This window comes from Vespula pensylvanica, chromosome 24 (assembly GCF_014466175.1).
Source record: "Vespula pensylvanica isolate Volc-1 chromosome 24, ASM1446617v1, whole genome shotgun sequence".
Classification (NCBI taxonomy): Eukaryota; Metazoa; Arthropoda; class Insecta; order Hymenoptera; family Vespidae; genus Vespula; species Vespula pensylvanica.
Window position 1 is genome coordinate 1948528 of NC_057708.1, and position 15000 is coordinate 1963527.

General features: G+C 30.0%; 1 protein-coding gene across 2 annotated transcripts in view; it reads right to left on the minus strand.

The window, feature by feature from the left end:
- The window catches only part of LOC122636990 (unconventional myosin-X), a 34770-nt gene extending 21672 nt beyond the window's left edge, over positions 1-13098 (minus strand). For both annotated transcript variants that reach the window (XM_043828756.1, XM_043828755.1), the window contains exons 1-2: positions 12904-13098; positions 2428-2534 (exon numbers count right to left, since the gene is read on the minus strand). In XM_043828756.1, the coding sequence (XP_043684691.1) occupies positions 2428-2534; positions 12904-12931 (135 nt within the window). In that variant the 5' untranslated portion in view covers positions 12932-13098. The remainder of the gene's footprint in view (positions 1-2427; positions 2535-12903) is intronic.
- Between the last annotated feature and the right edge of the window lie 1902 nt (positions 13099-15000).

A 15000-nucleotide genomic window follows, 5' to 3' on the forward strand; every position in this document is an offset into this window, starting at 1 on the left:
TCTCTCTGATAATACACACACAAACGCAACCTACTTACCTACCTACACGCTTCTATCCTATTCTGAAACGGACGCGTTTAAAACAATAACTCGAGCACATGAGGAAATGCTCATTAATGAATTACTTTAACGATCTTACCGAACCGAACGGTTGAACGAATTTCTCTATAATTCCATTTTTACATTGACGATTCGATTAGTCCTATATTTAAACGATTGAAATTCAAATTCCTATTTAAATACCGATTATAGCCGAATGTTATATATTCCTTTTTGGTAATTAATCGTTTTATATATATATATATATATATGAATGAAATAATTAAACGAATCGGAATTGATTTAGGCTTTAATTTAAATCAAATCAAATCAAATCAAATCAAATCAAAACAAATCAAATCAAATCAAATCAAATCAAATACTAATTGTATCAATAGGTAGGTGTAAAATGATATTAATTATTTAGAAATTATATGTAAAGAATATCACACACACATACACACACACAGAGTAGGTAGGTATATAATTGTATTAATTATTTAAAAATTATATATAAAGAATATACATACATACATACATACATACATGCATACATACATATCCTTTATATAATTTATAAAAGAGAAAAGAATTGATCTCTCTCTCTCTCTCTCTCTGCATATGTATGTATGTGTGCGTGTGTTGATGTACTTGATTCGAACACGATGTAAATTATTGTTTGCAATGGAACAGAGACAGAGAGAGATAGATGATGGATTGGAAAGGTTGGAGGGAGATTGGAAGGGGTTGACGGGAGTCTCCGAGAAGCAAAAACGACAGTGGGTCGTCGGTGTCGGTCGTTGGGTCGGCAAACCAACGACGAGATGAATGGGTCTGGCCCTGGGGTGGTTCACCAGCTGACTGGGGTTGTCGCCATGGCAACCAACTAACCCGGGAGCAATGCCCCACCCCTACAAAATTCATACGTCTTTCTTTCTTTCTTTCTTTCTTTCTTTCTCTTTCTCTTTCTTTCTCTACTTTTACTTTATATTCCTTCCTTATTTCCAACTTCTTTTCTTTCATACTATTATTCTACCCTATCCTGTTATATTCTATTCTATTCTATTGTATTCTGTTCTATTTTATTCCATATCCAATTCTTTCTTAACTCTTTCAATCGAATATAGATATATATGTATATATTTATTCTCAACATTTTTCATAGATCTGCATCGATTTTTTTCTCGACACGGTTTCGATTTCGATTTCGATTTCGATAATGATGACGATCGAAGGTAAATATTTTCTATGAATCTTATAATTCTCGAACGAGCATGTATATCTTTAAGAAGTTCTCTCATTCGTTTAAGTTTTCTTTCTTTCTTTTTCTTTTTTTTTTTTTATTTCGAAATATTTTAAGAAATTAGTATAGAAATAAACAGAGACCCGGTTGAATGTATTTATTAAGGACAATGAAAAAATATATGTTCGTGTGTCTGTTAATAAGTTTGATTATCTCGAATGTGAAATATTTTTAGAGAGCGAAATAAAATACTCGACTCCCAGTTAAATCGTAAGTTAAATAATCTTCAATTTTTCTTACGGGACATCCTGTATATTGTTGTTTGAATTAATTAATCCATTAATCAATTAATTAGATAATTCATTGAATTATTTAAGAAAAAAAAAAAAAAAAAAAAAAAAAAGAAAAGAAAAGAAATTATTGAACAATTGTAAGATCACACACCTTACGATATTACATCTACGATAATTATGAATTGCATAACTTGTGACTTTCATTTCTTAACACGTGTTACTCATTACAATAACAAATTTAATCGACAAATATGATTTTTCAATTAAAATTGTAATTATCGAAAAATACTTTTATTACCTTCGGATAGATCGAATAATCTGAAACGTTTAATAGCGTTCGACGTTCTTCGAAATGTTCGTATCATAAAACGTGACATACATTTTAAAATACAAATACATTCTACACACTCTCGAATAACCATCTTTTTTCACGATTCCTATCCTCATCCTCGCTACCCTCCTCTCCTCTTTACTTTCTTGATCCTTTTCACGTCACAATGCTTGTGTCGTCCTAAAGAATTTTCTTTTTAGCTTGTACATGAAAAAGAGAGAAAGAAAGAGTAAAAGACTCAGAGACGCAATCCTTTAAATACTTCCGAAAAGAGTAAAAGTGGGATTTTGTGAGAGTTTGATGTCATACATACTTAAAGAAGGTCTCTTTCGATTCGCCATTTCTATAGACTATTTACGAGACGTTTCTTCCTTCCTCGATATTTTTTTTTTTTTCTTCTTCTTCTTTTCTTTTCTTTCCTTTTTTTTCCTGCTTATAGTACTCGTGAATTCAGTAGAAATCATCAATGAAGAAGAACCATCGAGAAAGATAAAGTAAGAAAAGAAAAAGGAAAAGGATACATATATCTGGTCCCTCTCGTATCGGACTTGAAGATTCCGATTGATGCCAGTCTCGTCGATATCGCTAATGACCGTCATATCCGGCACCCCGAACTCGGGGCTCGAGCCTGAAAAAAGAAAAAGAAAAATACAGAATATAATACATGAGATAATTAGCAGAGATAAATAGACATGAGAAAGTAGCATAGATTTCTAACAATATATAAACAATTATATAATTAATATAATTCAAATAAACAATATATATATCGATTGATAATTTTTCTTTAAATTTTAATAAAACATCGTTTAGATCGGCCATTTTATTATGAATATATGCAAAAAAGTAAGGTTATTAATATATATTAAATATATTATTTAATAATAATATATATTATATTGTTAAATAATTATTATTGTTATAATAATTTTTTATAATTCTACATAATAATATAATTAATATAAAGAATTATAAATAACAACAATGATAATTATTAAATAATATAATATATATATAAAAAAACTCAGAAAAAATTATAAATCCAATACAATAAGCGATACAGGATAAAAAGTTTATGATCGATCTAAATAATCTGTTAAAAAAGTAAAAGAATGATAAAATCCTTGATAATTGAATCGTTGAATACGTCTGTTATATCTAACAAGGAGTTTGATAAAAATAGAAAGGATTAAAAGAGAAAGTTTCATTAAAATTGCATTCAAGTGGTATCGTGGAATAAGTAGTACAGCTATACGGAAATGTGACCAATGGTGGATAAGGTCGATGATAATAGGGATAACTATGTAACAGATTGGCTACTAGTGGATTGGATTGGCAAGGTGAAAATCAAAGGAATATCGAGATATTGTCTAACAGGCCACCTGTTAACCAACTGATTGGTATTACTGGTATTATAAGGAAGATTGACACTTAAGTCTCAGTTGATCGAGTACATAATACATAGTACATAGATATATATATATATATATAATACATGTACATGTAATAATTTTATCATACTCTTTGTCTTATCAATAAATTGAATCGTTATCAATGTTTATTTCCAATCTATACGATCGAAATCAATCATAGATACGTTAGATTTTTGTTTGTTCCTTTGCTGCTTCTTTTTCCTTTTCTTTTTATTCTACAGCGATGAAAAAAAAAAAACAAATTAATTTTTTGAATCCTTGGAAAACGTTTAAAGTTTCTTTAGACGCATGTGTCTGTGTGTGTGTGTATGTATATATTTATTATAGCGTTAGTTATTACTATACTATATTTTTGTAGTACGATAATTTTATTTTTTCTTTCAGTATAATAATTTATATATCATTCATTATATTATATTATAAATTTATTATCACATTAAAACGTACAGATTAACGAAATATCTTGATATTGCAAATAAAAGAAGAAAAAAGAAAAGAGAAGAGCAAAAATTAACGTTGTACGATAAGATCTATCGTTTAAAACTAATGTATTTCTCCGCGTGTCAAAATAAAATAATAAATTTAATATTACACCATTTTCAATAATAATATATTTATAAAATCGAACGTAGAAAGGATCGTTTAAATGGAACAAAAAGGTGAAAAGGAAGAATAAGAGAAATAGACATTGATGGAAGGAGTTTGAAGGGCGAGGGTGGTTAATGATCGAGGGTGCTTTTAGTCCCACTCGTTTGGACATTTATACACGTAGATACGAGGGATATACCGATAAAGAGAGAATAGTATCGTGCAATTTCGATTCATTCTGCGAGATCACGTTCATGATTGTTGAACAATCCTTCCATTCTTGAAATGATCCCCTGAAACGAATATTCGTAGGGGCTTACAGATTTAACATTTCAAGTATTAAAAGCTTGCAAAAGTGTTGCCTTATGTACTTTGTAAATATATATATATATATATTTATTTATGTATATATGTAATAAATAAATGACGGCCATGTCGATTACGATTTATTTAAACCGTATATAGTTGAATGAAATTTCAGAAGGAAATTCTATTTACGAAATAAAAATCACCCTCGTGCTCGGTCCTTGAAAGAAAAAATAAATAAGTAAAACAAAAAAAAAAAAAAAGAAATAAATGAAAAAAAGAAAAAAATATAGCAGCTGACGTGCAGGTGTCACGATCATATGATGCAGGTGCACAGAACGCGTGACCGATGCACCTGCGTCCCGAAAAATTGCACGTCTCCTTGCACTAGGCTCTTATCTTTTAATTTTTTTTTTTTCTTTTTTCAAATCTTTCGAACGATCATCCAGATAAAAGAAATCTTTTTTAATGATCCTTGATTTTTCGATCCATTTATACATGTACATATTTTAAATTTATTTTATTTTAGGTATATATGTACGTATGTATATAAAAATATGCATCAGATTTTCTTAGCATATAAAATTTATGCAATTACACATACACACACACGTACGTACGTAAAAAAATATTCGTAAGAAATCAACTAGTTTTTGCTTCAGCTCTAGTTTCTTTAAAAATTGAAATATTTCAAAACGCGCAACGCGAAGATTGAATATCATTAAAATGAGTGTAAAATAATGTTTGTGTGTGTTTGTAAAAATGTAACGACGTGAGAGAGAAGCTCCGCATATTCGAGTTTACATAAGAAAATATAGGGAGGTAATAAAGTGTCGTTTGTGAGGTACGAAGCCTAGTGTCTAATTACGTGACGGAAAGTTTAACGAGACAACAAGTTGTAAGCTCGTTCTTAAGAAGCTTAGCTACCCTGGACTTGCGTCCGTATGTACTTATATGTATATATATGTGTGTGTGTGTGTATGTGTGTGTGTGTGTGTCTGTGTGTGTATGTGTATATATAGAATTTAAATTTAACTAACTCACGTAATCTCATTACTCTTTAAGATTTTCTTTTCGAAAATATACATATATTTTATTTATTACTACGATCTATATATATATATATATATATATATATAAGATAATTTAAATAGATAGATGATAGAAAAATAATAAATATAGTAGTGGAATCAATATAAACATTTTAATATAAATGATATAAATTTTTAAACGATCCTGTCAAAAACACAAACGCACGCATGCACATACGCATATATTTTGAAAAAATTCTTTTCATTATCATATTAATCCCTTTTCTTTTTCTTTCAAATCCATTGTGCGATTTAAGAATATTTCGTTGATAACGAAGATTTTTATTCATTATCAAAATTGATCCAATCGCCTCGAACATTTCTACGATTTCCAACTACCCTCTTCTCTCTCTTATTTTCCATATACATCCGTACCGTGTTTTTAGGAGGCGAAAAATCGTGGTGTCGATCGAGCTCGAAAGTTTCATAGAACGAGCCGACTGAGTGCGACTCCGAGAGGTTCTCAGGGAGGTCGACGACACCTAACAACGGGAGGAAATAATTAACTCCGTTCATTACCATAGACGCGCCGTTTTAACCTGTCCAAAAAGAGATCTATGGTTTTATGTATATATATATATATGTATGTGTGTGGGTGTTCGTGTATATATATATATATGTATATATACATAGATATATATACATATATATAAACACTCGCGCCCATGTATTTGTTTGTGTGTCATGTCATCTGGGATCGTCTTCTCACATCGAATCGGAATTCGTCCATTCGACACCGACTGAGTCTTCAGGATGAAACGAAATTCCAAGGAAGGCGGAACCGCTAGGATGCCTCTCATGACTCATTCTACGTGCATCTGAGAAAGAGAGAGTATATACGTGTGTATGTGACGTGTGAGAGAGAGAGAGAGAGAGAGAGAGAGAGAGAGAGAGAGAAATACTCATTCCAAGTCCTCAGACTTCTTTCACGTCCTCCTTTCATTCCTAAGTCGAACATCATTTTTCAAATAGTTTTAATCCTACGTGAGAAAAACTAAATAAGTATTCCATATGTATGTGCGAGTATATCCATGTATATACTCGTCTATATGTGCGTATCAATGCTTCCTAAACTATGATGTTTATTACTGGAAATATTATATAATTGTTCCGTGAAAAAATATACGATTGTTAATATTAATTTATCATTTTCAAGCGTTTCGTTTTAATGTAATAAAGATTGAAGGATAATTGTTCGTTTTGTATTGTTTTTATTTTTGACTTTTATATTTGACTTGTTTGTGATATTTTATATGTTAATATTTATATTATTAAAATTTTTATTTTTATTTATCTATTTTAAAATTGTAAGATTTGTGAAGTATTATATCATAGGAAAAGTTTAAATGACGTTGATGTGTGTGTGTGCGCGCGCGTGTTTGTATGCGTACTTTTCTTGGGTAATCGAATCTTTTTTTTGACTTGCCACTTAATAATCAATTTTCCTAAATTCTAATTTTTCTAAATTCTAATATTTAAAAATAAAAGAAAAGAACGATTTATAGTTATGGATTATACAATTATTTTTCATGTAATCTCAAAAATACTAAGCACATAGTTACCCCACATTGAGAACCGCTGTTTTAAAATATATAATTATGAGTTCTAAATATTTTGAAATTCGAAATGTTAAGATGACGTATCTGTCAGTGATCATGATTAGAATTATCTCGAAAATATAACCCTGTAAATGTATATATATATATATACATATATATATCGTGTTTATTACTTATATACTATACTGTAAAATACTGCATTATTTATCATTTCAATTAACTTCAAATTCCTCGTACAAATAAAAATAATTACAAAGAAGAATTATTATTATAAAAAACGAATATATATATAGAAAAAACCAGAGGAAAAATACAGATTAAAAATGTGAAGAAAAATAAATTCTTTTATAAAAGAAAACGATAACGTTTATTGCATTAATAATAAAAATAAAAAAACTAAAAATCGTTCGTTTTTTTTCAATTCACATTTTAATTAAGCAAATAAGTTACGTAATTCTATTTTTTTTTTTTTTTTTTTTTTTTTTTTTTAATAAATTCATATTTTAATTAAATAAATAAGTCGCGTTTTTTTTTTGTTAAATAAATTCACATTTCAATGAAACAAATAAATCGCGTTTCTTTATAAATTCGCATTTTAATTAAATCAACGAATCGCGTAGATATCTTTTTTTATTTTTAATAAATTCATATTTTAATCGAACGAATAAATCGCGTTTCTTTATTTTTTTTAATTCACATTTTAAATGAATAAAATCATAATGAACTTACAGATAAAAAAATAATAATAATAATAATAATAATGTATATAAAACGATATATACACATATATAAAAATAATATATACATATAAAAAAAATGATATAAATAAATAAATAAAAAAACAAAAATTGACGCAGACGTATAATATTTTTATTATTACTGTTACTGTTGTTTCTTGTTTATTTTTCGTTGTTCTCTCTCTTTCTCTCTTTTCTTCTCTTTTTCTTTGTCTTTCTCTAAGAGTAAGAATTTTAAGAGAACGGATATTCTTAAACAACATCCGTTTACCGAATCGGTTCTTCGTGTGGTTTGTACTACGTGACATCCACATCAAGGAGTCCACCACCACTGTTCGTGGATGCATTTAGGTAACACACAACGTAGCGTTTCATCGTGCTAACTTCCCTTTCGGTCGAAGTCACCGAGTGCTTTGTACTCCTCTCCTGACACTGGATACATACAGAGTACGTATTTATACCGTAAGTGGCTTTATCATACGCGCCTTGATATCTCCTGGCATTTAACATATACACATACACATACGTAGAACAAACATAAATACATACGTACATGAAATACATACACGTAAGGACAAACAAAGTCTTTTCTATGGAAACCTGATTATTCGATCAACCTTTTCATTTTTTTTTTTTTTTTAATTTTATTTTATTATCCTTTCTTTTTATCTTTTATAATCAAAAATATATTTAACGATCACCAAAATCATTTTATTTTATTTTATTTTATTTTATTTATTATTGTCTATTGATAATTTTTATGATTGAATTCGGAAATTGTAGAAAAAAGAAAAAGAAGAAGAAGGAAAAGAAATGAAAGAAAAATGTCTATCGTCGTATACCTTTTCTTTATCTAATCTGTCTTAGTTCGCGTAATCCGAAGAAAGGAAGGGACACTAAATTCCGCTTGGATGTGTCAAGCGTTAAAGTCAAATACGAAACCGTATGGTAACATAAAATTCTTCTTTAACGAAAAATATACAACTGTACTGTATAATGCATATTTAGAAAGAGAGAAAGAGAGAGAAAAGAAGGAAATCGAATCATGAAAAAAAATTTTTTTAATTTGATATTAATTTCATATGGTAGGATATAACATCAACATGTATTTTTAAACGTTCGATCAATATTTTAAATTAAATGAATAAAATATAAAAAATATGTGTGTATGAGTGTGTACGTATCAATCATTCATTTGATGAAATATTATATTTAACGTTAATTAATAAATAAAAATGATTTTATTTGATTTCTAATTACAATCATAACTCGATTGATATTCGTAATTATTAACTAATTGTTTATTTATTTATTTAATTTTTTGTTTTATGTAATAAATATTTCAATGTATATATATATATATATATATAATGCATATCATGTATCATATATCAAAGTTAGTAAACATTATGAAATTTTTGATCGTACGAATGAAAGAATTGAATGTAAGTACTTACACGGATCGAGATTCTCGATTTATGTATGTATATCGATCGTTTTATGAGATAAGATGATATCAAACTTGTATAGTACATATATATTCAAGAAGTAAAACTAGAACCGGAAATCGTAAAGCTGCCGACAATTCTACGAAGATTCTTATCTATTTTCTATTTTTCTTTTATTTTCTTTGATATACATACATATATATATATATATATATATATATATATATATATATATATATATGTACGAAATATTTTCTGAAAATATTATTTTTTATTTTAAGACAGGACGAAATTATTTATTTTTTTTACTAATATATTAAATAATAGTAACAAAATAAATATTTCTTTGTTGTTATTATATTATTAATATTTTTCTTGTAATTATTTGATACATGTAATATAAAAAGCCAAGTATATACATATATGTTGATGGAAGATAACAATCTTTTTTCTCTACATTTTACTTTTTAATATATAGAATAATTATTTAATACATTTAATACGTAATAATAAACAGTCACACATGAATAAGTATAATGTAATATAATATAGTCTATAAATATCTACATATTAACAATACCGACAATATATACTTATTTCTTTGTTATTATTTATTACGCATATTAAATAATAATAATAATAATACTAATAATAATAATAAAAACTATTGTTAATCTTACATTGACTTCATTGTTCTGAAATGATAATAGATATTTATTTTATCAATAAATGTATGTATATGTGTAATTAATAGAGACTTTCTATCGTGAATTCAATATGGCGCGAGAAAAGTTGGAAAATTCCATGCTCGGCAAATATTATCGAGAGGAAAATAAAAGTATCTCAACAGTGATCTCAGCAACGTTTTTTCCATTTACTCGTAACTACTATACTTCCTTTCTTTCTTTTTATCGAACGTCCCCCGTGTTGTTGGCTTCGACCAGGATCATGTGTGTTAGGTCTAAGTATAAATGTATGTATGTATGTGTAACCAGAGTGAGTGAATACGGGCATGCGTGTGCGTGTATGTGTGTTTGTCTCGTGCGCTTAGCACGGCCCAGATTACGCGAGCGCAAATTAATCGAGCGCTAATTCGAACGCGTTTTAATAAGGGCCGCGAACTTGATACTCCCTTTGCACTTATCTCAGTCAGAGCCTTCCCTTCGTTTGTTTTTGCATCATTCCTATTTTCTCTTATTATTATTATTATTATTATTATCATTATTATTATTATTATTATTATATTATTGATATTATTGTTAATACGATTATTATTATTATTATATTATTGAAAATATTGTTATTATTGTTATTATTATTATTGTTGTTGTTACGATTATTATTTTTTTCTTATTCATTTATTTATCGATATCATTCGTATTTGAATTTTCGAATTTCCCGCCGTTTGCTATTCGGAATTCTTTTCAATTTTTTTTTTTTTTCATTATTGTTTATTTATTCCTCTTTTTTTTATTTATTCATATCGTTCGTATTTAAATTTTCTATTCTTTGAAAAAAAGAATTCGAAGAAAAAAAGAGAAAGGAAAAAGCTAGGGAGGGGAAAATTCTTAAAGGAGAGAAAAGTTTCGTCAATATTTTTAACGAAGCTGTCTTTCGTATTTTCCGTAAAGACCTAACCTAGCTTCCTGGTACGATAAATATTCTCTCTCTCTCTCTCTCTCTCTCTCTCTCTCTCTCTCTCTCTCACTCCCTCACTTTTTCTCCGTATCTCTTTATCTCTCTTCTTTTTTCATCTATTTAACTTTCCTTTCAAGAGTTTTCACATTAGAATGCTTTTACCTGGACTTCGGGGGAGTGGGACAGGTAAATCTTTACCAAACAACGAAAAAAGGATCAAAGAGAAAGAGAGAGAAAGTGAGAGAGAAAGAGAGAGAGAGAGAGAGAAAGTGACAGAAAAAAGAGAGAAAGAGAGAGAAAGAGAGATAGTAGAATATCCCAACGAATTTTCCCGAATAATAATAACTATCTCGAACAAGAGAATCTTTATGTTAACGACGACATAACCTAATATTGCACTTACATTAGTTCTCGAACGATCGGGATACGTATAATCGGACAACGTCGTAATATCGAAAATAATTTCACGAGGAACATGACATCATTATCGGTAAATTAACCAAAGTTACGGCCAGTTTCATTAAACTATCATTATTAATAATTATTTTACGACGTGGAGTATAAAAGAAAATCGATCGATCGAGGAGAATTAAACCAAAGGAATAAATTAGAATATTCGTTCAAGTTTGAAACGATGTTTAACCTCGTAATAATTCGATGAAAACCCTGCCGGTGAAAATTTTCTAACGAGATTTGCGATGGACCTTTATGATAATAATAATTCGATAATTCTTGAAACGTCATTCTAAATATGTATCGTACTTAAATCGAAATAAATTTCTCTAAGAACGCGACGAGTCCATTTTTGTCATTTTGTCTATTTCGATATTTTCCATATAGCATTCTTTTCTTTTTTCGTTTTTCTTTCTCCATTAATATCCAAACATGCACAAAGAAAGAAAGAAAAAGAGAGAGAAAGAAAGACAGACAGATAGACAGACAGACAGACAGACAGACAGATAAACTGATAGACGAGCTCATTGCCATTTTAACTTAAAACACAACGCTAGTCAATTATCGTCTAACAAACTTTTATACGTCTAGTATATTTCTAATCACTTGCCACTGTTTAATATTACAAGACATTTTCTTCTTCTTAATAAAATCATCAAAATTACTTATATTTAACGAATCAATGTAAATGAAAATGTATTCTAAATTGAAATCTCTTCGTGCGTACGTAACCTCAAAAAAGAGAGAGAGAGAGAGAGAGAGAAGGATGTCAAACTCTAAATTACATTCTCTCTCTCTCTCTCTCTTTATCCATCTATCTATCTCTATCTCTCTTTCATAAAATCTTTACAGTATTCGTAAAAGAAAGAATGAAAAAAAGAGAAAGAAAGAAAAGAGTAAAAAAGAAAAGGAAAGGCAAGAAAAAAAGAATGAAAAGAAAAACGTTGATTCGAGGAGCGAATTTTAACACCGTGCGTTCATACGACGATTACGAACGTCTTTATATCGTCACCCTCATGATATCAAGTTGCACCACCCAAGTTTTCTCTTCTATGTTAGAGGCCACATTTCACCTATGCGAGAAGAGGAAGAAGAAAAGGAAGAAGAAGAAGAAGAAGAAGAAGAAGAAGAAGAAGAGGAGGAGGAGGAAGAAGCTGCTGCTGCTGCTGCTGCTGCTGCTGGTGCATCGTCGAAGAAGAAGCAGCAGTAGTAGTGTAGTGTAGTAGTAGTAGAAGAAGGAGGAAGAGGAGGATGAGAAGAATGAAGAGAAAGGAAGAAGATAGCGCTTACATGTGTCTCTTGTCGTTCCTGTCGTACGCTTCCTCGTTAGATCGTGACAAAAGAGATTTAGGGTGAAAATAAAAAAAAAAAAAAAAGAAGATGGGGGACGAGACGAGGGAAAAGAGACACACGTAGAAATAATAGAAGGAATGAAAAAAAAAAAAAACAAGAAAAGAAAAGAAAAGAAAAAAAAGAGAAGAAGAAAGGGTAAAGAAAAAATGTAAGGAGAAAGTAGTGTGAGGTAAGGGGAAGGTATAGTTGGTGGGGGCGAAAGGAAAAAGATAGAAGAGAAAAATTAGAATAGAAAAGAAAGAGTGAAATGGATGGATAAAGAGAGAGAGAGAGAGAGAGAGAGAGAGAGAGAGAGAGAGAGAGAGAGAGAGAGAGAGAGAGTTGGAATAAGGAAAGAAGGGTTGGAGAGGGGAGGGGGAGGGGAAGGGGAAAGAAAAGAGCAGAGACTCACCCTGCGTGAAGTGCTTCGCGACGACCATGATGTGCGTTGCTCACTGCTCAAAGAACATTATTCTCCAACCACCCCTTTTTCAACGAGACTCACGACTGGCCGAGAAACAGGCAGTAGTTTTGCGCCGCGACCGGGCGCTAAATTTTCGGGCCGTCTAGAATCGCGAGGATGAGACTCGAGCCCGCACTAGACTCGTACGTATTAGCAATTTGTAGAAATCTCCCGAATATCACATGTTAGCAGCACACCTTTCCTTTACTCTTTATTTAACACACTATTATTTCGTGCGTATACACGCACACTTTCCCCAACGACGAACTCTCACTGCGTGGAGAGTTGCAACGGCGCTCTCTCGACACGCCAAACCAACAACAATCACGCTCGATGGTTGCCACCCGACTGAAGAAGACATCGTTTAGGCTTCCCTTCGTTCGCGATCGCCACCACCCTGACTCATCGACTCCAGTAACTTGCATCGCCATCTGCATAAGTTCCGAAACTCGTTGTGATACTTACCGACGTTATCGACGAGTAATAAGTTATCGATTGAGCTCTCTACTTTATCGACATTTTTGACTAACCAATCGGTAATTTTATCGAACGAACGGATAACTGTCGGTTATTGTTTAATATTCGATGTTAGTATCTAAATATTATTTTGTGTTTAATTGTTGTTTGTTTATTTATGTGTGTGTCTAAAAAGAGAGAGAGAGAGAGAGAGAGAGAGAGAGAGTTGTTTTATTGATCAAATAATGTAATATGTGCTGTTTTATTTGATAGACATGGTAAAAATAGATCACTGTATCGATTAAGCATATTAAAGTAAGCGGCTGTTATATCGATTAAAAAAGAAATATAAGAACGCTCTATAATCATGTTAACCGAACAATTCTAATTTAAAAATGTATATCGTTTTATAGCAAAGCATAAAAAATTACGATTATAGACCTCAGACGTAAAGTATATGCAGCAGCTGTGAAATTGAATTATATTGAAGCAGGAAATAGTAGTTCGCTTTTTTGAAAAATCAATAATTTCATTACTCAAGTTCAGTGATATTATCGACAAAATTTAACCCATTACCTGTATTTGACAAGTATACTCGTCATACGAAAAAAAAAAAAATTTGCAATATCAATTAAAATTTTAATGAAAATTGAAAAATATTCTAAAATATAGGACAGTTTAAAATATCTCGAGACAACGATAATAGAAAATAAAAAATAAAAATAGAAAAAATAAAAGATTTATTTGTAAAAAAAATGTATACTCAATATAATCAATGACATTATGTAACTATTTTTATTATTATTATTTTCTAAACAATGTCTTTTTTTAAAGAAAATTTTATGAAATTTCAAGTTTCTACCTTCCTATCTCAAGGGTAATATGACAATAGTATATACTTTATACTTCTCGGTTATATTATATTTCTGGGTTACAATTTAAATTAAGGGGGAGGGACATAGATTTCTAGAGGCATGGCAGGTGCAATTTATGGACTGAGAAGTTGACGTGGCTTATGCAACAAAGCTAGGCGTGGCTTATGAGAACATAGCTTATGGGATTGGATAACATTTGTCTATCTATTTCGGGAAAATTTCTATCGATCTCAATAATGTAATTATCTATCTGTCCGTCAATTTCTCGAAATGTTCAAAAATATTTGAGATTCTTCGATAATCTCAACAATTACTAATCGAGCTAAAATTATTGGAAAAGCAGAGTGTAACTATTACCGACCTAGTTGTATGCGTCGATAAAACAGAGACATAAGATCACCGACCGAATTAAAATTATCGATAGAACCTATTCGATCCTATTCGATTCTATTCGATCTTATTCGGTTCTATTTGGTTTGTTCGATTCTTATCAACCCTATTCGATTCTTTTCGTTCTTATTTGATCCTATTCAATCATATTTTATGCTATTTTCTCTTGTTCTATTTTACCGACAATTCTAAATCGATCGGTAATAGTAAACCTCTTTTTTACCGATAATTAATTTAATCGATAAAATAAAACTCTAATATTACCGACTATGTAACTCCGTCGTAATAGTAGAACATTCTTTAATCGACGCATCAATCATTACAA